This window comes from Clupea harengus, unplaced genomic scaffold, assembly GCF_900700415.2.
Source record: "Clupea harengus unplaced genomic scaffold, Ch_v2.0.2, whole genome shotgun sequence".
Taxonomy (NCBI): domain Eukaryota; kingdom Metazoa; phylum Chordata; class Actinopteri; order Clupeiformes; family Clupeidae; genus Clupea; species Clupea harengus.
Genome location: NW_024880453.1, coordinates 2428 through 24956, shown reverse-complemented (window position 1 = coordinate 24956; position 22529 = coordinate 2428). Strand labels below are relative to the sequence as shown.

The window sequence follows — 22529 nt, the reverse complement described above, 5'->3', positions numbered from 1 at the left end:
GGACTGCCCAGGTGACGTCATGCTCTGTTTGTGTGCGTGCGTGCGGGTATGTGCGCGTGTGTTTGTGTGTGTGTGTGTGTGTGTGTTTGTTTGTTTGTGTGTGTGTGTGTGTGTGTGTTTGTTTGTTTGTGTGTGTGTGTGTGTTACTTCACTCGGTCACGTGAATTGGCCTCCTCAGGTGAATTGGACAGAGTTGCTGTGTTGTGTGAGTGTGTGTGAGAGAGAGTGTGTGTGTGGGGGAGGTAGGGGATGTTGCCTTGTGGTTTGGCCTCCCCAGGTGAGTTGTATGGGCTATGTTTTATTTTTGGACTGTGCCCCCTCAGTGCGTGTGTGTGTATGTGTGTGTATGTTCCCTCCTGTGTTGGAAGGCTTATCCTCCCAAGGTGCACTAGGCAATCTAAAATGGGAATGTTTTATTTTAAGACTATGGTATTGTGTGTATGTGTGTGTGTGTGTGTGTGTGTGTGTGTGTGTGTGTGTGTTGCCCTCTCGGCCGTGGCGGTAAGCCTCCCCAGGTGAATTGTACAGTGTAGCTTGTTCTATTTTATATTTTTGGAATGTGTCACATGGGTATTTTTTATGTGTGTGTGATCCCAACAGTTATTTTGCAGCTATAGTCTTGGGACTCTCAAATGGGTCCACACATTTTATTTTTGGACTGTGCCTCACTGTGGGTTTGTCAGTGTGTGTGAATGTGTGTGTGAATGTGTGTGTGTGTTTTTGTATCAGTGTTTATGCAGTTCTAACTAATCTTTAAGCAGATACACACACACACACACACACTTCTGATGTGAACCTGGCCCTATTGAGTAAAGAGACACATTTATTTTAGGACAGTGTTCTGCAAGTGTGTGTGTGTGTGTGTGTGTGTGTGTATGTGTCTCTCTCTCTGCATGGATGTGTGTCTGTTTGTGTGTATGTGCGAGGGTCAGAAAGAAAGAGTTTGTGTGTGTGAGGGAGAAAGTGTGTGTGTGTGTGTGTGTCCGTGCGAGTGTGTGTCCGTGCGAGTGTGTGAATGTCTGTGCGTGTTCCTGACTTGAGAGAGCCCATGCCAGGGGATTATGCCTGTGAGAGTTGTTCAGCAGCATGATGTAAACATCACCAGCTGTGGATTACCAGCAAAGGGACATGTGGCGACGTCGGCCTCCCTCCCCAATTCGGCCGCATCCCCTGGCCGGGTACAGAGACGGCATTCTTAACCTCACTACCATCTCATTGTTCCCTCATTCTTTGTCCCTTCTTCTTATGGCTGTCTTGGCGCTGTTGCCTACCAGGCTGGGTCCAACAATGGCTAACTAGCTATTGGGTTCCTATATCTTTTACCTGCAGAGCAAGGTGCTAATAACAGCAAGGCCATTGTTTGGATACCCAGGGAGCACTCAATACTGCACAGCACTGCTGCTTTGGAGAAAAAGCTTGGGGTAGCACGTTATTTGGATAGTCTGCCTACAGAGACATAACAGGTGGTTTGTTGAAGTTCAGTCTTTCTGCTTGTTTATTAAACATCACCTTAACCAAACCCAACCCCTAACCTTAACCATAAAATCCTAGTTAACAGAGTTTTAACAGATAGTTTGTTTATAGTCTGACCATCTGTAGATAGTCCAAATAAAGTGTGACCAAAGCTTGTGTTAAATGTAAATGTGAAGGAAGCTGGCGCTTTCTTACTCCCTTTCATTCACTTTAAAGAGCATGGCAAAGGTACCTGTGCGGAGCTCCGATTGCTCTGGGTAGGGGGAGGCTAGATTGGTGCCATGGATGAGTCTTTTTCACCAGTCAGCAGTTACTCTGAATCAGCGCTGCCCTGATGCCCAGCTACCCACGTGTGACTGTAGCTTTGCAGAACCTCCTGCAGAAACGCCTACATTAGAGGCTTAATTTGCAGAGATTACATGTGTAAAACAACCAATACCAGTACTGGAAGTTGTTTTGGGTAAACACAGTTGTCAGATATCTTCTTATTTATGTATGTCTCTGTGTGTCCCTCTCAGCTTCCTGTACAGTAGCCATGAGATTGTCCTGCGTCGCAACCATCCAGGAAGCTGGGGGTTCAGCATAGTCGGGGGCTATGAGGAAAACCATAACAACCAAGCGTTTTTCATCAAGACCATTGTCCTAGGAACACCCGCGTACTACGACGGACGACTCAAGTGAGTGAGCCCATTTGGGCCCCGGCGGGTTCTGGTCATGGAGTACATGTGGCCCAGCGTAGGCTGTTTAGGCCCACTGGAGTGAAGTGTCCGCTATTTCAGACACACACCCCACATATTCATGAGATAAGCTAAGAGGAAGTTTTTGCCTGCCATCATTAATGCATTTATCTGGAACACTCGTCCATATACACATTCCCGTCATCTTTTCATATTAAATATTTAGTTCATAGCCATTTTTAAAGATTGTAACCATAAGCAGCACACTTTATATAAACCATACCCATTATTATAGGTTTTAACATATTTGTATTTTCATTAGTGTCGCTACTGTAGTTTGCAATTTACATGAAATAGAATTCTCATGTAGACCTATTACAAAGTGTTTGAGATGCACTGTACAAAATAAACTTGTTTGTTATCCTCAGTGGTATTAGTCATAGCATTAGTGGCTGCATGAACAGAATCAGTATTGTTATAATGGCCGGTGTGTGTGTGTGTCCTGTGTTTTACCTGTAGGTGTGGAGATATGATTATAGCTGTGAACGGCCTGTCGACAGCGGGCATGAGTCACTCTGCGCTGGTGCCCATGCTGAAGGAACAGCGGAGCCGGGTGGCACTGACCGTGGTGTCCTGGCCCGGCAGCCTGGCATAGCTCCCTCTCCTGGCCAAGCCTCAGACTGCGCCCAGACATTTGTGTTTTTAGAAACATCAGAAAACAAACAAACAAACAAACAAACAAAAACGCTCCCCAGTGTTTTTCTACACTCTATCAGGGAGCCACTGTGTTGAAAACTAAGACATGCGAGTCTCAGAGCCTGATTTTTTTTTTCACCACTCAATGCTGAAGAAAAGACAAAGAAATGATTAAAAACAAACAAACAAACGAACAAACATACCAGGCCTTAGTAAACCTGCCACGCCCACGAGGCCACACCCCCAGGAACGCAGCCTTAAGGTCTCTCCATCACCGTGATCAGCGGTCTCATGTAGAGCTGGGGGTTTTTATATTTGTATGTGTGTATGTGTGTGTGTGGGTGTGTGTGTGCGCGTGTATGTTAAGCTATTTGTTTAAATAAATCGTTCCCATAGTGGATATAGGTGAGTGATATCCGTTATTTCTGCATGAATTCATAGACGCATGCATCTATGTGAGACCATCAGTGTGTGTGTGTGTCCCTGTGCGTGCACAAGTAAATGGGTAAAGTTGAAAGAAATTGACTTGGTAATTACATTGAAGACTTAGCCATGTGCCTACTTGCATGCGGGTGTAATCAGACCCAATTACACCCCACATTCCCATAGAGACTCCCTTCATATGAACCAGTCTTTGTTCAAGTGAACTTCATCATGACTGAAGATTACTACCTCCTCTCGAGACCTCAGCACAAAGAACTATAATCTAGACGTTTTAATGAGCGGGTCTCTATTTGAATCGCACTCCATTCTTAACCAACGGGGGGCCAGACGGTAGGATTAAGACACTCCCATAGCTTTGACAGTGAAATATACACCCCAGTTTAGACAGGTTGGGCCAACTTACCCCTTCACCACTCAACCCTCCAGAAATGTGACACACAAAATGGATGCAGTGAATAGATTTATTTGTTAAAGTGAGATGAACAGAAAGCTGAAATTAAACAAATATGGTACATGGACGTCAGGCTTCCATATATCGAGAGGCCTCCCTCAACTTTTGGGCTTGGCCTTGGTCCGGTCTGTGGGTTTGGGCTTCCCCAACTTCAGGTTCTGAAGACTGGCAGTGACTTTAGCAGCAGCTGGAGGATCAGCTGGGGGAGCAGCTGGGGGAGCAGCTGGGGGATCAGCTGGGGGAGCAGCTGCACTGCCAGCCTTCTTACTTGATTTAGGAGCGTTATTTTTCTGTGGACAGGAGAAAGAGATCATACAATAAGACCATTTAAATACCATAGTTTTAATATGGAAATTAGATATGCAACACATTGTGACAGGTTCCCATTCTGTGCACCTTTGCCAAGTGACAAAGTCTATAGCTCACCTTTATTTTCTTCTTCTCTGGGTCGTGGGCCACTCCATGGCGTTTCAGACTTTCCTGTGTGAATGAAAATGTGTTGAGAGAAATCACAGGTGAGTTACAAACGCTGCTCTTTTTAGTCATCCCTCCTGGAAACCGAGCACAGCTTTCACATCCAGACAGCAGTTCTGCTGCCATATTGAAAGTCCATCTGTGCAGTACCCCGGGTGGAGATGAACCATCTGTGGTACATGCCACAAATAACAGAAACGGAGGACAGTGGTGTGCAAAAAGACTGAAATAAAAAGATATATAAAATAAACTAATTCAGTAAATAAAGTGTGTGTATATAATATTATACATGCAGGTTTGTGAGAAACAAAAACACACAGGTAAAGTATACAAGATAAGCCTAAATGGCCCAAAGGAAAACAAATATTAAAAAAAAAAAAAGAAAAAAAAAGGGGTCCAACCTTCATAGCGAACGCCTTATTGCATCCTGCTTGGGTGCATTTGAATGGTCTTTTGCCCTCATGGAGGGAAAGAACATGGCTCTGCAGATTTAACTGGGTGGTGTAGCTCTTCAGACATCCCTGCACGGTGCAACGGAACACTCGCGGCTCCCCCAGGTGAACCCTATGTCGGTGCTTCAGCAGGAACCAGGCCTCACGGAAGACCTTCTTACAGTCATCACAGGGCAGGGCCGCTATAGTAGGTTACAAAAGACAGAGCTTAACTGGTCATGTGTTCCAAAGACAAGCCTTCAAGTTTAAATGTGATACTGTATGTGATGGTAACAATGGCAGATTTTATTTATTTTGAATGCATTTATTACATTCGGACCATTGCCTTCCCACCCAAGTCATGACCCCACACACACACTCAGTGTGCCAACATTGTGTGACCCTACATCACACAAGACATGGAACCAGAGATGGTCAGTAAAAAGTGCATTTCTTGCGTGCTGTACGTGCTCACAGCCATGTTTAACAAGACGGTTATCAGATACTGGGTGACAAGGGGTCAAACAGACCACTGACTGCAAGTACATTTCAATGAGAGTCCAGTGTCTCCCAAGTCATTAAACAACAGCCATTGAATGATAGTGAGAACCATCATTAACATATTCTTCTGGTTAGCATGGTGGTTACTCAATGATTTTGGGGGCACATAAAGCAAAAAGAAATCCATGAAAAAGAAAAGTCCTTGTCAAACAAAGTCTGAGGCTCACCTCTGTGCTGCAGTTTCCTGTGCGTCTGGTACTCAGACCAGGTGTTTCCCTTGAAAACACAACCACTCTCAGCGCAAGGGTAACCTGCAGGAGAGCCAAAAGAGCCGCAGGGTCACTGGGAAGAATGCAAGTCAATGCACAATGAAAGTAGTATTAGAGTACTTCATCTTACCCTCATGGACCTTGCCATGTTTCTGCAGTTGCTTAGAACCTGCAAACTTCTTGTTGCATCCTTGGAAATTGCACCTGCACAGGTCAAATACAATACCGTAAAAAAACAATTCATACACAGTTCCATAAACACTATAAAAAAAAAAAACACAGAATTTCTGTAGCAAAAAGCTCTGCTTGATACTCACTCAAAAGGAAAGATCTTTGTGTGCCCACACGTATGGGTCTTCAGCTGGTTTCGCTTACGGAATTCTTTGCCACATCCAGCAACACGACACTGGAAGAAAAATAGCTTTGAAGGATTTTTAGGTAATTTTTCCCATATTGGCCATACTGGCTGAAGAGAATTAAGGACTTATTTGTACAAACCACATATCGGTTTTCCTTTTGCTGGTGGACACGAGAAACATGGTTTTTCATGCTGCCATTGGAGGCAAAAGTTTGAGGACATCCTTCCACTGAACATCTAGGGTTGAGGAGAGGATCAGAGTTAGAGTAGCACAACATGCAAGATAAAAATGAGTGGAGTCAATCTCCAGGACTAAACCTAGGCTCACCGGTAAGGCTTCTCTCCACTATGGGTCAGGTCATGCCTTGTCAGTTGGTAACGGGTGCAAAAGCTCTTGTCGCAGCTTGCACATGCAAACGGCCTCTGTATAGAACAAGTGACAATCAGATCAAAGTCCTTACTCAAGGCAGTAGGATAAATACTCACCTCAACACTTATGAGAAATACTAAGCTCAAAATGGTAGCCAAGTACTAAAGTAAATAGTTTAGTTACTTGGGAATTTTCATCTCTGCACTTTTCAAAATGCATAATACATACCAACTGGGGTCAAGGCATCTTAACATTCTATGCTTTTAGTTTAAGAAGATTGGTGATAATGACCCTCCAAATTACAGTATTCCTTTAGTTTTCCTTTGGGAAAATGACTGTAGTTGAAGAGCAGCAATCTGTTTAAATAGGCTAGAATAGCTCGAAGCATTGAATGAAATGGCACTCACCAGTCCAGTGTGTTTGCATAGATGGGCCTCCAACTTCCAAAACTTCGAGAAAGATGCTTTGCAATTAAAAAAAGAGCAAACGAAGTTTTTGTCTACATTCCGGAATCTTTCGCCCATGTTCCAATTTATTCAAGGCTGTTTAGATGATTTGCTAGACAACGAGTTTGGTGTTTGTTTTCTTACAAATATCGGCAGGACGTTTTTTGACCTACAGGCATGAAGTGACTTTGTTCAATTATATCCGGAGTGGAAGATACTACTTTCGGGCGCCAACGGGGAGACCATGTGTCAAGTTATAAAATTATGTTAATGTGACACATTATGTGATTATAACAATAGCGTATCGGATGCCTATGAAATATCGCCAACATATTTACAACGTTGCAAATTTCAAAAATGCAGTCTATGATATAGTTGTTTTCGCTAGGGTTCTAAACTCATTTCAATTAAGACTTGGCAGGTTCCCATCATATCTGGCGAGGCATGACGTAGTAGGATCTTTCATAATTAAAGTGAGAAATATTTTCTTGGCCGGGAATTTGTTTTGTGTTGGTTTTAATTAAATTATGTTTTATGATAGAATTTGAATCATGATAGTATTATGTAAACGGTAAATAGTCATAGTAGTAGATAAGATATATGCCCAAACAAATAACAAACGACCACAATAACACATCTCTCCACATCCATTTGCTGTCAGTCTGTCAGTGTATATAGTTGGGTTTAAACATCAAATGAAAATATAATATATTTTTCAATCCAGATATAGCCCGCTCATTATTGTTCTATGAATGCATACTGTTTTAGATCATATATGTATGACAGCAGATCCTTTTCTGGGCATTCTCTCTGTTCTGGTGTATTAGATGTCAGACTACTGAAGGTATGGGTCATGGAGTGAGCTTGCACCTTCAGACCATAGGTTACCTTGGCAGAACAATGTTGAGACCTGTCACTGGTGACAGAGTGCTGACTGTGGTCATTGGTCATTTTTACGATGGTTATGACTGAGATGAAGGTCCTTGAATTTGTCTGACAATGATTGATGCCAGTATTAAGTTGTCATCAAAGCAGCGTCCAGTAGGAGTCTGTATGGGGCATTTCTGCGTGTGTGTGTGTGCGTTTGTGTCTGTGTGTGAGGCCGGGAGACTATCCGTCTCCATTCATCGTATGTCCACGTGGAATTTACTGCCCTAATCAGAGCTTATCAAGCACACAAGTATGGTACGCTGATAGCCTGTGATTTACTGCTCACCAGAAAACACTGCGCTTGTTTCCATATCCTGTCCCAAGGTGATCTGACTGACTCCACACACACTAACATTGCTCAATATACAAACATGCCTTCTGGTCTTTACCATGATTAGTTACTAATCAGGTAAAAAGCCCCAGATCCTTCAGGAAACAACACTTACTCCCATGTGTTAAGCACACAGAAGATTACATATGACACAGGAGGACATTACAGTGTATGGACAATAATAGAGAGTAGATACCTGCTGTCCTTAGAGCCCTCTTCTGAGTCTTATTGCGGTCTGCCTGTCCTCGAAGCACTCTTTCCTTTGTCCCAGGCTATGGGTGGCCAAAAGGGAAGAAGGATTTGGGATGATACTCAGGGTCTAGGACTAAACAGGGGCCCAGCAACCCAACCAGCATGTCAATTATGAAAGATACTTAAAGAATGTCAATATTTGAACTCAACAGCCAATTACATACACCTCTCCCTCATTGCTCCTGCAGCAATGCTGTTGATTGGCTGGAATAAGGTCCCGGCCACTTTGTTTGTTTCTCACTTACAGAGCCGGGAGTGTGTACGAACACCGGAGATGTTGTTGTTTTAACCACACACACTGAACAGGCAACTACAGGGGAGTGCAATTCACTGAATTTGACAAAAAGCAGAATCACAGATTTCACATTTAAAAGGGGTCTGAGGGGTATATGATGAGCTTTCGTCAGGTGGCCTACGGATTGCCAGCCTCACCCATGCCCTTGTAGTCAGCCATTCACCTACTGGACTATCAGTCTCGCAGTCCTCCTCATCCGGTCTCTCACTGTCCCGGCCCTTCCTCTGCGAAGGGCCGGATCAATACGGCTGTCTCTGTATCTGTATCGGCCAGGGTCTGTGCTGATAACGACCAACAAGACAAGAAGGCAAACAAGGGCAATCTCGCGGTGATACCACATGCGCTCCGTTTGCGGTGGGAGCTCAGGGCCTGATCCTCACAGCCGACTCACCCCATCTCTGTCCTCCTGGCCTCTTCTCACCTTTCCCCCTTATCAGGTCACGGAGAGAGTGAGAGAGTCTGGCCCAAGGCACGAAGGATTAGGAAGAGTGTGTGCGGGGTGGTCTGAGACCATATTGTCCTAGGTTTAACCTGACCCCCTCAGTGTTGGGGGTTGTGTGTGTGTGTGTGTGAGTGTGTGAGGGGAATGTTAATGTGTAACAAGAGCAGGTCGATATGTCCACCGCGCGAGCTGACGGCCTCAATCTGTGCGTGTCACCCCGGTATGATTGAGCGGCTCGCGCCGCTGCATGGCTTCTTATCCGCCAGAGCCATCCTCCATCCCTCTGTTTGCTCTTCCTTTATTCAATCAGTAACTCAGATGAGTCAGTTCTTCACAGCTTCCCAGGCACCAGACGAGGGCCCAGTCTGTGGTTTGAGTACACACACACACACAATGGTGCTTGCCTCACTCACTCACACACACACACACACACACACACACACACACAATGGTGCTTGCCTCACTCACTCACACACACACACACACAATGGTGCTTGCCTCACTCACTCACACACACACACAGTCTCCGTCTCTCACCCACATAGACTATAGCACTTACCTTCCCCATACACACAAAAACACACAATCACAACATCCACTCTGGGCCCATGGGATAAATGTCACCTTTTGATTGGCAGCAAAGGAGCGTACAGAACATCCCTGCTAAATGTGATCATTTGATTAGCGTAGGTGTTGACCCACAGCAGATGACACTCTCTGAGACACTGGGCCGGCTTGAACAGATGGAAGCGCCTCTGAAGGCAGCCGACCCTGGGACAGTTCTGGCTCCGACTCGGCCCAAAATCTTGCAGTTCCTGACACAACGGTTATTCCGGGGTTGCGATCGCACCCCCCCCACCCCCCCCCCCCCCCCCCCCCCCCCCCCCCCAGCTCTTTACACATCCCTGTGGTGACCCCCACCCACACACCACCCTGGCCTGGGTTTAATATTAGCCCTTCTCTGACGTATCCATGGCGATCGATAAACAGGGCCGCTCGGTGTCACCTGCTGATTGATTGCATTGATTTCTGACCTTTGTGACGCCTAATCACATTTATCCGGGCTGTTAAACTCTCCAAACAGGAGGACGCTGGCAGAATGTACCGCTGCTCTCTGCTCCCAGGGGACAAAGTGTATGGGCCTTTTTCATTTTGGGTGATGGACTCCAGCAATCTGGTAACCCCGAAAGCTCATTCTCCCCCTCTGACCTACAGAGTTTATCACTGCATTCTCACCTTTGAATTCCCAAGCTCACAGCACCAGCTAAATCCACCTGCTACAGTCCATAGTTGTGTTTTGAAAATGGTGACAGTATCTTTGCGTGTCAATTGCCTGGAAAATCAACTGATTAAGATGGTCTGAGAAACCAAATGTTAAAGTTATGTTTTTGTTGTTTATTTAACTAAACCAAACAACAACTAACTAAATCACTAATGAGTATTATTTCAAAATAAACAAGCCCTCCCCACTTTCGGTTTACTTACACGTATTCTTGTACTCAGCTCATTAGACTGATCCTCTCAGACTAACAGCTGCTGTTGCTCCTACCTCAGCAAACGGACCCTAATAGGAGCAAATATTGGTTAAAGTACTGAGGTGGGACGAGAGAGCATATTTGTCAGATATCCACTCAGCCATTCACTCCTTCGCTCTGACTTGACTAAACACCACTCTTCAAGATAGGACGGGAAGGTCCCTAGAATAAACTGCACTCGTACATTTCAGTCCATTCAGTGAGGGTGGCATGCCAATCATTATCCGAGATAACTCAAAATATATCGCGACAGTGTTTGCACAACTGTCCTTTTATTTCATCTGAACAGAAAGTGAGTCAACTCATTCCTTACAAGACAAGCCCACGGATGATAGGTTCTATTGTACACAGCTGAGACCATAACAAGAGTTTAATAGGCCTAAGGTTACACTTAAATACACAGAGAAAAAGTATCTTTTTTTATATACATCTTTCCTTCTTTATCCGTCCCAGTCATCGTATATGGCTTGCATAGAATACACCAGCGCTAGTTAAGAAACGTCAACGGGCAGAGCTGGAGGTAATGGCAGTAAATAGGGTACGACTGCCCCCTGCTGTTGAAACTAGTGTGTTGCCGTACCACCAATAAGACGGTAGCACTTCTCAGACTTTTCATTACCAAGATTCTTGACGTAGATGCAAATAGATTCATGATCAAAGAACCAAAACTTTAGTCTACGTGTAATATTCTGTCTCTGCACTAAATCTCTTTAAAAGAGAATTATACCTAGTATTCAAACCCAGCAAACCTGTTCAGTCATATGCAGACATCCCAACCTGCAAAAAGTCATTTCAGGGAGATATCCCGAACCTACCCCTCCCCGGAACAACTATTTACATGCACGCCTACATGTAGGCCTAGGCCTATTTCCCTGCGCTCCCTAACAAGTTGTGGTCCCTAAAAGATATAAAAGCATGATATCATTCTATGCAATTCTTTGTTAATTATGTTTAAATATGTAGATTACTTTTACTATGTATATGCTGCTTATACTATTTATGTTAACTGCTTTTATTTGTATTCCATTGCAACTTTAAACAGGTCTAAGGAGTTGTTGTTTTCATGTAGCCCTGGCAACTAGCCGGCCTGAATAATATGCACATGAAATGAAACTTGTTGAACTCACCTTAACATGTCTTTTACAGTCATTTAACCCGTCATGGGCAATGCTGAAGTCACTGTTACAGATTGTACAGCGAGCAAGACTGTCATTGTGATTTACTTTTGTAAGACAGGGGTACACCTTTGTATAGTCTGTTGTAAAATGTGTCTTATATTTTCGTTTTACTCTCCCTCTGCCATGGTCCTCCTGTTCCTAGATACACTTGAACTGATTCATTCAGTTCGGGAGAAGAGATAAAAGCCCGCCCACACTGAAAATTGATTGGTTGACTTACCGAAACAGGCCAATCAGGATGCTTCATGAGGCACACACTCACACTGCCACACTAGGTCCCTCTTCCCTCTCTGTCGTGCGCGCGCTACACAGATGCTTACGCGGTTTGGAGCACGTCTGTCTCGCGTGCGCGGTCTTGCTCGCTCTAGATTCCGGGAGATTTTAAGTAATTTGCGGGCATCAGGGAGTTGCAATCAATATGCGGGAGACTCCCGGAACTTCCGGGAGACTTGGGATGTCTGCATATGATCAGCCTCGTGGGAAATGGTCAGCAGCCTACAGATTGCTGCATTCCGCGTCGGTCTTTACAATGATGCTCAGGTTACTGAAACATCTGAAGTCTCATTATTCTGTACTCATGTAAGTGCCCTACTAAGGCTCTGTTAAAACAAAAAAGCCAGCAAAAGAACCTATTCTGTTGGTTTGCAAAGCATCTGCATGCATTTTAGGCAACTAGCTGTCTAGTTTTAGTACAAACTCCGTACAGCTACTATAACATTTTTACTACCCAATGCAATTAGGCATGTCAAGTCTTCTACAAGCTAGTTATATTTTGACAAATTCAGATACAAAATGTTCAGGAAATATGCTCTGTACCTGGATTATTATGAGTAGTAAAAAATAAAAAACTTATCAACTGAAATTCAATCAGGACGAAAAACCTGTTACAGCCACCCACGGTTCACTTTATAGACAACCCCATTTCAAGATCTTGGAGAACTATTCCATCACAGCTAAATGGGCCCAAACGGTAGAAGGGGAAACGTTTTCTCTTAACTAGGAAGTGTGTGTGCGCTTTGTGCCACTGGTTTCCCTCAGATCGCCGGTGAAATAAACGTGTATTTGATAACTCACATCACCATCGTGATCGTAAGAGACAAATCGTCATTGGGAACCAGTATGGCACTGCAAGGACCACTCCGCAATTTGCCCCTCAATGTTCATACCACCTTCAAGAAACTTTCAGTTTCACACTGAAATTGACAATGCTCATCAGTTATTTGAACAGCGAAAAAGCCTCGACACAGATTACCAGTCATGAGGTTATCAGGCCCAATAGCATCCCACTGAAATGAACAGACACGAGTCAAGTTTCTGTGTATAAACAGTTTTATTTTGGTCAGCACACTTATGCCATGAACTCGTAGGGGATGGGCTCCAGGAGCTGGGGCTCGTTGTTCTTGGTGCTGATGAAGTGAGCGGGCCTTGGGGCGGCGGGCTGCAACAGACAGACAGGCATGTCAAAACTACGCAGGCAGTTGTTTGCGGTACTAACACACTAATGCTACTTGGGGCTGAGAGAGGAAAAAAACTAAACAAAAACTTCTGTGTATTCATGTATGATGTGTGAACTTCACCTACAATACACATCACAAACATGCCATTTTATTCCCTTACCTACACACTCAATAGTTTGGACTGTCTAGAGGAAGTGTAGGAAAAGGCAAACCCTACTTTACACTGGCATGTCAGACCAATTCTGGGTTTACAACTCAAATGAATAAATTCAGATGTAGTTCAAAGTACTTCAAAAACAGCATCATTAAGGCAGACCCCCTTATCACCAACCTAAACTCAGCCAGAAACACATTCTAAAGAGTGCCATTTGTATAACAAGCCCAGCAAATGCAGCCGGTAAGATGCCTCTGGCTGTAACGGGTATGCCTATGGTCCCAGTACCTGACGCTTCAGCTCAACCCATGTGCCCTGCTGCTTGGCCTCGATCTTGCGCCTCTCGTTCTCCTTGACGCGCTGCAGGAAGCTGTCCCTGCTCTTTGAGTGCTTGATGTGCTCAATGCGCACATTGATTCTCTTGGCCAGGATCTTGCCCCTGAGAAGCAACAGTCAGAGAGAGTCAATCACACAAGATGACCAGGAAACATAAGACAACTTGAATTAAACAACCACACTGGATGCATGTGCCCTTTATAAAACCCCAGCTCAAACATTTGGTGGTCTGACAGGGTTTTAAAAGGATTAATGATCTTCCCCACATGAATGACCACACAGGACATCAAACAGCCCTTATGGCAAAGTGAAGGTGGGGTTTAATTCTGTACTGTAACTTTAAAGCCAATCCCTCCAAGTACATTCCTCCTGAAGTACGCAGACAGCAGTCAACCCAAATAGTACCCGATTCAGAGACATACCAGAATAGGCCAAGAAACATGAATTACCATATCAATAACATACCACTGATATCTGCTAATTTAGCACAGTACAGCAAGTTCCAATTGTCATGAAAGAACTATATTTACAGTACTGTTCAAAAGTTTAAGGGTCAATTGGACATTTCCTTGTTTTCCATGAACACACATTAAATACATTTGATAGGAATCTATTGAAAAAAATGTTTAAAAAAAAAAAAATGAAGGTAAAAACGTATGAAATTTTTTTTTTAATCGAAATAACTGTGTCCTTCAAACTTTGCTTTCGTCAAAGAACCTCAATTTGCTTTTCTTGTGACCACCCAAACTTTTGAACGGTAGTGTACATGTCAGCCATATACTGTAAGAATAATCTCGACATGCACGACCCAAGGAACATGTTGGGATGAAGTTTCACCTCCACCCTGCTGATATACTTACTTAACCTGCTTGTTTACGATGATGCCCACAGCATGCTGGGTAACATTGTACACACGGCCTGTTTTTCCATGATAACACTTATGAGGCATTCCCTTCTGAACGGTACCTGTGCCCTGCAAACGTGAACAGAAACATCTTTAAGCGTGTTGCTAGTAATATGGGGAAAGACAGATCAGTTGTTTTTTTTTCATGTGTGTGCGTACAAAAATGTATCTGTACATGCTTTAAGTAGGTAGTGAATCACTAAAACAAATGTGCATGCATGTGTATACATTTCTATGTAGGCATATTACTTAAAATGAATTTGGTGTCATAATACCAGTCAGAAAATGGACAAGGAAAAGTATCTTTTTTGGACATGGAGTGCACTTACCTTGATGTCAACAATATCGCCTTTCTTGTAAATGCGCATATATACGGACAGAGGAACGGGTCCTACAGAGGAAAACACCCAGTTAGACTCATTTTTCCCCTCTTACAGGTTTCAGAGAGCTAATACAATTTTAGTGTCAATACGATACTGATCAACATTTTCAAAACGATGAATTAAAAATGAATTATTATGATCCCTTACCATGCTTGCGGAAGGGACGGGCGAACATATACCGGGTCCCCCTCCTCTTGCCTCTTGTGTTCGTCATGATGCCTAATTACTGAGGAGGAGAAAGGTGAAGAATGGTTAACAAACCGTCGTTTGCATTGTAGGTAGTGTAAATAATATCGGAATGACACGTCTTTCATACAGTAGAGTAATTCTGTTACTGTACTTCACCGCCAACCCCATGAAATACACTGCTCCCCAACCACTTAGATGTCTACAATGTAAAATTTAACAAAGCATGTAAACTCCACTGCCATCGCAATATGTTTATTTCCATAGAGAGCACAGGGACATGATTTCAAGAAAACGCTGGCCTGGCCCGCTAGCTAACCAATAACGTCACTAACCATCGGTTTGCAGAAACGTGTCAGTACAACAAGGAGTCACTATGTGCACAGCACGGGTAACTAATCTGACCTCTTCACTGCTCAAATGTTATCAGACTGTTCGGGATACAAGTTCTACCTAAAAGTTGTGCGGCGAGAAAGTGAAGTGATAGCTAGCTAACAACTGTGGCTTCTTGTGTTGGCCCACATGGGCAGCCACGCCAATGTTTCAGACGCCAATCGCACAATTCTATTAACTCCACATAATCGCCAATTATTCAGTTTAGTAGCCATACATAAGACATTTGTAAATATGTACATTTCATCATGTTCTCTTCGCTGTATAATACCTATATTGTAAGTTTTAATTCACAAAATACGGAGATCCTCTTACCCCCGGGTGCTCGCAAGATGGCGGGTACGGCGGAAAGAGAATGATGGGGTCCTGACACAGACCCTTGTAAAGTTGATGGTAGGTCTACTATGACAGTGCCTGATCAAAAATTATAAACGCCCAGAAATAGATCCTAATCATAGACATATATAGATGTATATACGCTATGGAGCCTAATGATTAAAGATCTATGAAGGACTAATTCACGTCCGCAATTTTGTTGCAGTACAACTGTACAAGTATGTTATGACAATGACAAATAATTACAAGGTGAGTAGAAGTTTCAGACAACATACAATATTTTGTAATAATTACATTACACAGCAAAGTATGATGGCCAAAGGAAAGATTACAAATGTAGTAAATTCAATGATACACAAATGGTAATATTATAAAACTATATTATATTTAATATGGGTATATATAAAGACTTGATTGTGTTGAATTAAAATAACATTAAAGGCTAACATTTATGGACATTATCCCTTATACATTTATAGATGCACTGCTGAAAAACCTCAAAAGTACTGCAGTGAAGAAGCCCATCAATGAGCTGTGGACCTCTCTCCGTTTGCATGTTTTTTTACCAAATGGTCACTCTGTAACGGCACTAGGACCCAGCTGGGGCTATGTTCTGTGGGCCAGCCCAAGCAATCTGTCCTCACGAGGGAGTCCTTTCTCGCCTCCGCGCGGTGATTGGGTGGAAGATGGCGCTGGGCGAATGGAAATCCTAATGACAGTTTCCAAATTTGCCTCTTTTTGTACCATGGTAAGTACATGGCACGTTCATATGTACCAATTTTGTGCTTTAAAAGACAATGCACCTCAGTCTTCGCTGAGTGGTAATGGTCAGATTGATTAAAATGATTTGTTTCCTATGCTATACAGTTTTCCTTGGTGGCTGCTGTCTTCCCTTCGTGTGCTGTGAATGTTGCCGTAGGCCTGAATTATTGGCTACTGTTGCCTGTCGAGGTGCAATATGATAAAATGTAGCGCACCTTGTTAAGCGGCTAAAAGCATTGATAGTCTGTTTGTGATTTGTTTGACCCAGTGACCGCAAAGTAGAACACTGAGGTTTCATATAGCCTTCGCTTTCCTGGTTAGCTATCAAGGTACTTACTAGCATTTTGATGGGTACAGGCTACGCACCTTTAATTGTATGTAATTTCACGGGTCACCAGCATACAGCCTACTTTCGTATCTGCGTTGGCCTTGGGCAAAATTTTGTTTTACAATTTGGAGGAATATTTTGTAAACTATTTTTACACAAGAGCCTCTGCTGCAGAGCCTATTATTTATAGCTAGCCATCATGTTGCTTACCAGTACCATTGGTCACTTAATGAATGTCGGTAATCTCTGTTAAGTACATCTCTAGTGTAAGAATGCGCCTCTTTTCAGAAGGAAACTGTTCACACCGCGGTCATTTTAAATTCTGATCGTAGCCACTATCACTGTTCTCCGCTTTTGCGGCAGTGTGTAGTTTACCTAGACGTCAATCTGGCGTAGGCTACATGATTGTACGGGTTGGTGAAAGCTACTGTAGCCTACATCATCACAGTTGGATGCGAGCCCTTGACGTTAGACTCACTCTCTGGAATGACTTAAACGCTGATATGATCTCTTAGTTATTTAAAAATAAATAAATACATTTTGGTGATGATGTGTTCAGTTTTTAAACAAATTGGTGATCCTGAAATCTGCCTTGAGTGTGTGAGGAGCGGGTTCCCACTTATCTCTCACGGCTCACTAATCCGATCCACCTGGCCACCAAGAGGATGTTTGTCACTGCTGGACGATGAACACAAATTCTGCAAACACAAGCTCTTTCTGATTGCTGTCATGTGACGGGTACATGTTCTACTTTCAGGGCGCCAATGCCTCCGCCTTGGAAAAAGAGATTGGCTCTGAACAGTTCCCTGTCAACGAGCACTACTTTGGTTTGGTTAACGTAAGTAGGGATGACAATTTATGTCCTTATGCCTTTCTCCAGCAATTTGGAGGTGTTATCACTCTACACGACCATTCCCTGATCCTCTGCTTTGATTTTTTTTTGTTTTCGGACTGCAGTTCGGGAACACCTGCTACTGCAACTCGGTGTTGCAGGCTCTGTATTTCTGCAGGCCGTTCCGGGAAAAAATCTTGGCCTACCGCAGCCAGCCCAGGCGCAAGGAAAACCTGCTCACCTGTCTGGCAGACCTGTTCCACAGCATCGCCAACCAGAAGAGGAAAGTGGGTGTCATCCCCCCGAAGAAGTTCATTACGCGACTACGGAAAGAGAATGGTAAGGATTTGTGGTCTGATCTACAGTTTTAAGTTATAGGCAAGACTAGGGTAGGGGAGGATGCAAATGTTTAATGGATTCATCAAGCACAGTGCAAGCATTTGAATTCAAGTGAGTATATGTAGTCTTTGTAAGTTAAGGTGTTTTGTAATATAATGTAATGAATTAGCTTATAAGAAAGGGATTAGCCTCAGGTTAGTGGACTTGGTGGTTATTTAAGGAGTGCTTGGCCAGTGCTTAGGTTGAGATAGCCATTAAGGAGGACACTCTTAATTTAGATTTTAGCTTCAGAGGCAACTGTGTGATTTTTACCCTTGAAAAATCTAGTTAAAAGCAAATGAACAGGCCATTTAGGGAATATCCAGACTGTAAAATGAGCAGAAAAGCGTTGCCTTACCCCCTATTCATTTATAAAGCCCCAGTGGGAATATTATCTAACACCTCCTCACTCTCTCTCTCCCTCCCTCCCTTTCTCTATCTATCTCTTTCTTTCTCTGTTTGTCTTGCCTCCTGTCGCCCTCTGCAGAGCTGTTTGATAACTACATGCAACAGGATGCCCACGAGTTCCTGAACTACCTGCTGAACACCATCGCAGACCTGCTGCAGGAGGAGAGGAAGCAGGACAAGCAGAATGGTCGCCTGGCCAACGGCACGCTGGACTCCCAGAACAACAACAGCAGCAGCAGTGGGAGCAGCAGTGGCAGTGCCAGCGGCAACAACAACGCGCCCGCCTCCACCTGGGTCCACGAGATCTTCCAGGGCACGCTGACCAACGAGACACGCTGCCTCACCTGCGAGACGGTAAGCGCAGCTGCGTAAGGAGAAGCTCGCCTGGACCTAATCTGGACTCAATCTGTCCCACATGGGCTAGACTTGGGCTAGGTTTTCCTCAGGGGCAGATCCCAACCCTCCGTCACCACCTCTAGCCCCATTTCCCACCGTTGCCCCCACCCTTCACAGATAAGACACCTGTGTAGAGCTTTCAGTCTTACCCAAAGTGACTTTCAGCAGCCAGTGCAGAGAAGTTTTTATCTCAGTAAAGCACTCTGTACCTAGGGTTGGGTTGTTTTTATCGGCTTGGGTCTGATATGCAGTCCGGTTTATTGTCGGGTTGAAAAAGACAGGCTCTGAAAGTACTGCCATATTTATGTGACACTTGCCAGCCAAGTCATTTTATTAATTTGACCCTCTGCTTTTGATTAACAAAGCAAAAGGCTTGACTGAGTTTTTTTTTTAGCCTGGACCTCACACCTCCTCTTACAATATCTTATCACGCATTGTGTTCATTCTTTCTGTGACTTACAGTGATATTACACCTGATCTACAGGCGAAGCTCCTTCTGGTCATGTTTGGTGTTAAGCAGATAGCAAGCAATGGTGATGTTGAAAGAGGTAGTGGTAAAGGTTGAGGGACGACAGCTTGGGATCTCATGTGCACTTTTGGACTCTTTCCTTCCACAGATAAGCAGCAAAGATGAAGACTTCTTGGACTTATCAGTCGACGTCGAACAGAACACGTCAATCACTCACTGTCTGAGGTTAGGAAGAATCTGCTTTGAAACCAATACAAAACAAATGTATTTTCACTGATTCATTTAAAACATTTAATTCAGTGAATTTATTTTCACAAATCCCTTTAACTAATTTACCATTTCCTGCTTTATATACGTCAATTGTCAGAGACCCCCCCATAGTGATGGACTTTCTTTTGTGTTTTGTCTTGAAGGGGTTTTAGCAACACTGAGACTCTGTGCAGTGAATATAAATACTACTGCGAGGAATGTAGAAGCAAGCAGGAGGCCCACAAAAGGTCAGTGGGTCTGGAAATGTTTGTGTTTACATATTAACAGAATGTGCGTGTGTGTGTTTGTTTTTGTGTGTGTGAGGGAGCGTGTGTATATGTAATTGTGCAACTTTGAGACAGTTTAAGGGTTATGTAAAAAAGGGCACGTTGGTCTTGGCAACGAATGAGTGTTCATATCTCATATCTCATATATATATATATATATAGAGTATGTGTGTGTGTCTCTCTGTGTGTGTGTTTGTGTAATTGCATTTGTGTGCTTGGGACCGTAAAATTGTGCATGCATATGTGCGATTGATCTGTAAAGGGCGCTTTCTCTTTGGCTAGTTTGTGTGTGACCACATGAGTGTGTGTGTGTGTGTGTATCCTCATGTTTGTCTGTGTTTGTCCAGGATGCGTGTGAAGAAGCTGCCCATGATCCTGGCCCTGCACCTCAAGCGCTTTAAGTACATGGAGCAGCTTCAGCGCTACACCAAGCTGTCCTACCGCGTCGTCTTCCCCCTCGAGCTCCGCCTCTTCAACACGTCCGGCGACGCCACCAACCCCGAGCGCCTCTACGACCTGGTTGCTGTAGTGGTGCATTGTGGGAGGTAGGTTAGCAGGTCCATAGCACATTGTCACAAGTTTACGTGTTTACGACTTTTATCCAAAGTCATTTAAGACATTGTTCCCAAATAATCCTGGTTAGGTGTGTCAAGGAATTATGTCCAATGAAAAATAGCCTGCCATGGTTTTCCTTTTCTAATTTTTCAATGTTCAAGAAACCTTCCTGGTCACACCCTAAAGTGCTAAACATAAACACAAGGTTCCTGCCTATTTCCCCCAGTCACTAACCCCCGCTGTCGGACCTCTGTTCTGTTTGCAGTGGCCCAAACCGAGGACACTACATAGCTATTGTGAAGAGCCACGACTTCTGGCTACTCTTCGATGACGATATTGTAGAGGTAAGCCTGCAACCACCTGTGTGTAGGCACAGATGTTTGCTGGGAGCGCTAAAACCAGTGCTAATTGGCATTAGCTAATACTGATGCCAAGCGCCTTGTAAGAGTGTCCAGGCACATTGACACAGATTGAACCTGTTAACACTCTGCAAGGTTTTGCTCATCAGAAACTTTGTTGCCATAGTTGATGTTTTGTTTCACATGTTGACATCTTTTTTTGGATGTTGATAGCAAAGTAGCGTTTGTAAAAACATGCCTTCGTGTCGTGCACTAAAGGACTGTTACACTTGTAAGCCTTGATGAGTGTTTTTTGATTCAGTATCGAGACATTTTGTACTGTGTTAGCATAACTTCATGTGCTTGTATTGACTTTTGTTGATGCTTTTGTCCAGTATGACATGTAAGGAAAAATGCCTTCTAAGCATGGAGACCTGGATGGCATCCTGACTAAATATGCATAGTGGTACTCAGGAAGGAAATTTCTGTCAGAACTGAATTTGTGTGTGTGTGTGCGTATTTTTGCAGAAAATTGATGCCCAGGCTATCGAGGAATTTTACGGCCTCACTTCAGAAATTTCCAAGAACTCCGAATCTGGCTACATCCTGTTCTACCAATCCAGAGACTGAGCATGTTGTTTTACTTAAGGGGGCGGGGGTAGGGCTGAGTGCCTGAAAGTGGGAGACCTGCAGTCAAATTCAAATAAATAGGCCCTGTCTGCATCCGTGCATTCTGCAGTGCCCCGTCTGGGAATGACATGACAGTCGCCATCACAACGCCACCAACACACATCCGACCGCTGACTCTCCTGGCGTGAGGCCCTGGATTGGATGCATCAGTGTACCACCCGGGGGAGGTTATGTGCGAACTTTTATTTTCTGACAGCGGGTTGTGTCATATGTACAGGGTTGTTGAATGAATGTCAAAACCAGGAGGTTTGTATGTATATTGTATGGATGATTCCATTTTTTCTGTTGGTTTTTGTTTGTTTCTTGGGGAAAAGAGTCATGTATGTGTCATGATCTTTTAGGTTATATGTTGATGGTGATGATGATGATGCCAGGTGTCTGCGCTCTTTTCCTCATGCTGCAAATACAAGACGGCGCCTGTGGCCTTTCTGAGACCTGTGGCCTGTGCATGTGGGGGGGCTGGGAGGAGGGGAGGAGGGGGGCTTCTCTCTTCAGGAGCTGAGGGGAAATGTTTGGGTCTGGATGGGGCCCTACGTAATAGGGGGTATGTATTTCTACATTGTACAGAGTGGTATTTGTATAAATATTATTGTAAGAATTATACTAAGAAACTGACCTAGAAAAGGGAATGGTTTAGTGCGGGAGAGGTATAACACTATGGTGCACTTTTGATACCGTTTTGTAGGTGTTGGCAGGTTATTGTGCGGGTTTGCTTGAGATGGCCTGTTGTGAAATAATCATTTTCTGTTTTAAAGAAAAAAATAAAAATGTATAGACGAAGACCTCGCGTCTCTGCTCTTTGTTAAACCAGTCGTGCTGCTCTACCACTGCGCCGGTGTGGGCATCTCCACCCAGCCCGTGTGGTGACTCATCGCCAACTCCACACTGACGCCTAGCGGTTGTTCCTGGTAACTTCAGGCTCATGGCATGCCAGCCTGTGGATCTAAATTTTCTTTTGTTTTTTACCCTTATGAGGAAGTCTAGGCTACTGAAGAATAATGTAACTCTTTAAAATGTCACTAGATGCAAATGCAGTGTCCCTTGAGGTCCAACATTAACTCAACAATACGCTTCACTTTACTGCCATATTTACACAGCCAAGTTGAAATAAAAGGAGAAGATGAAAGAAGAAGAA

General features: G+C 43.9%; 4 protein-coding genes across 5 annotated transcripts; 2 read left to right on the top strand and 2 right to left on the bottom strand.

The window, feature by feature from the left end:
- Window positions 1–949: 949 nt before the first annotated feature.
- LOC122132181 (ligand of Numb protein X 2-like) lies at window positions 950–3246 on the top strand. Its single transcript, XM_042706998.1, has 3 exons — window positions 950–1178; window positions 1992–2150; window positions 2670–3246. The coding sequence occupies exons 1-3, from the start codon at window positions 1129–1131 to the stop codon at window positions 2803–2805; spliced, it is 345 nt and encodes a 114-aa protein (XP_042562932.1). The 5' UTR covers window positions 950–1128; the 3' UTR covers window positions 2806–3246.
- A 491-nt stretch (window positions 3247–3737) lies between these two features.
- Window positions 3738–6779, bottom strand: gtf3ab (general transcription factor IIIA, b). 2 transcript variants are annotated; one of them, XM_042706997.1, is made up of 10 exons: window positions 6552–6779; window positions 6103–6197; window positions 5915–6011; window positions 5734–5822; window positions 5547–5620; window positions 5375–5458; window positions 4617–4849; window positions 4168–4221; window positions 3992–4031; window positions 3738–3955 (listed from the first exon to the last, which is right to left on the bottom strand). In XM_042706997.1, the coding sequence occupies exons 1-10, from the start codon at window positions 6666–6668 to the stop codon at window positions 3840–3842; spliced, it is 999 nt and encodes a 332-aa protein (XP_042562931.1). In that variant the 5' UTR covers window positions 6669–6779; the 3' UTR covers window positions 3738–3839. The 2 variants fall into 2 exon arrangements, with proteins under 2 accessions (XP_042562931.1, XP_042562930.1); XM_042706996.1 differs by having other exon boundaries at window positions 3738–4031.
- Window positions 6780–12864: 6085 nt separating this feature from the next.
- rpl21 (ribosomal protein L21) lies at window positions 12865–15783 on the bottom strand. Its single transcript, XM_042706995.1, has 6 exons — window positions 15682–15783; window positions 14935–15013; window positions 14734–14795; window positions 14361–14473; window positions 13453–13603; window positions 12865–12991 (listed from the first exon to the last, which is right to left on the bottom strand). Exons 2-6 carry the CDS (start codon window positions 14999–15001, stop codon window positions 12902–12904), a joined length of 483 nt encoding a protein of 160 aa, XP_042562929.1. The 5' UTR covers window positions 15002–15013; window positions 15682–15783; the 3' UTR covers window positions 12865–12901.
- A 472-nt stretch (window positions 15784–16255) lies between these two features.
- Window positions 16256–22176, top strand: usp12a (ubiquitin specific peptidase 12a). Its single transcript, XM_042706994.1, has 9 exons — window positions 16256–16450; window positions 17550–17630; window positions 17750–17963; window positions 18490–18764; window positions 19424–19500; window positions 19689–19772; window positions 20159–20356; window positions 20632–20710; window positions 21233–22176. Exons 1-9 carry the CDS (start codon window positions 16403–16405, stop codon window positions 21332–21334), a joined length of 1158 nt encoding a protein of 385 aa, XP_042562928.1. The 5' UTR covers window positions 16256–16402; the 3' UTR covers window positions 21335–22176.
- The last annotated feature ends 353 nt before the right edge of the window (window positions 22177–22529 follow it).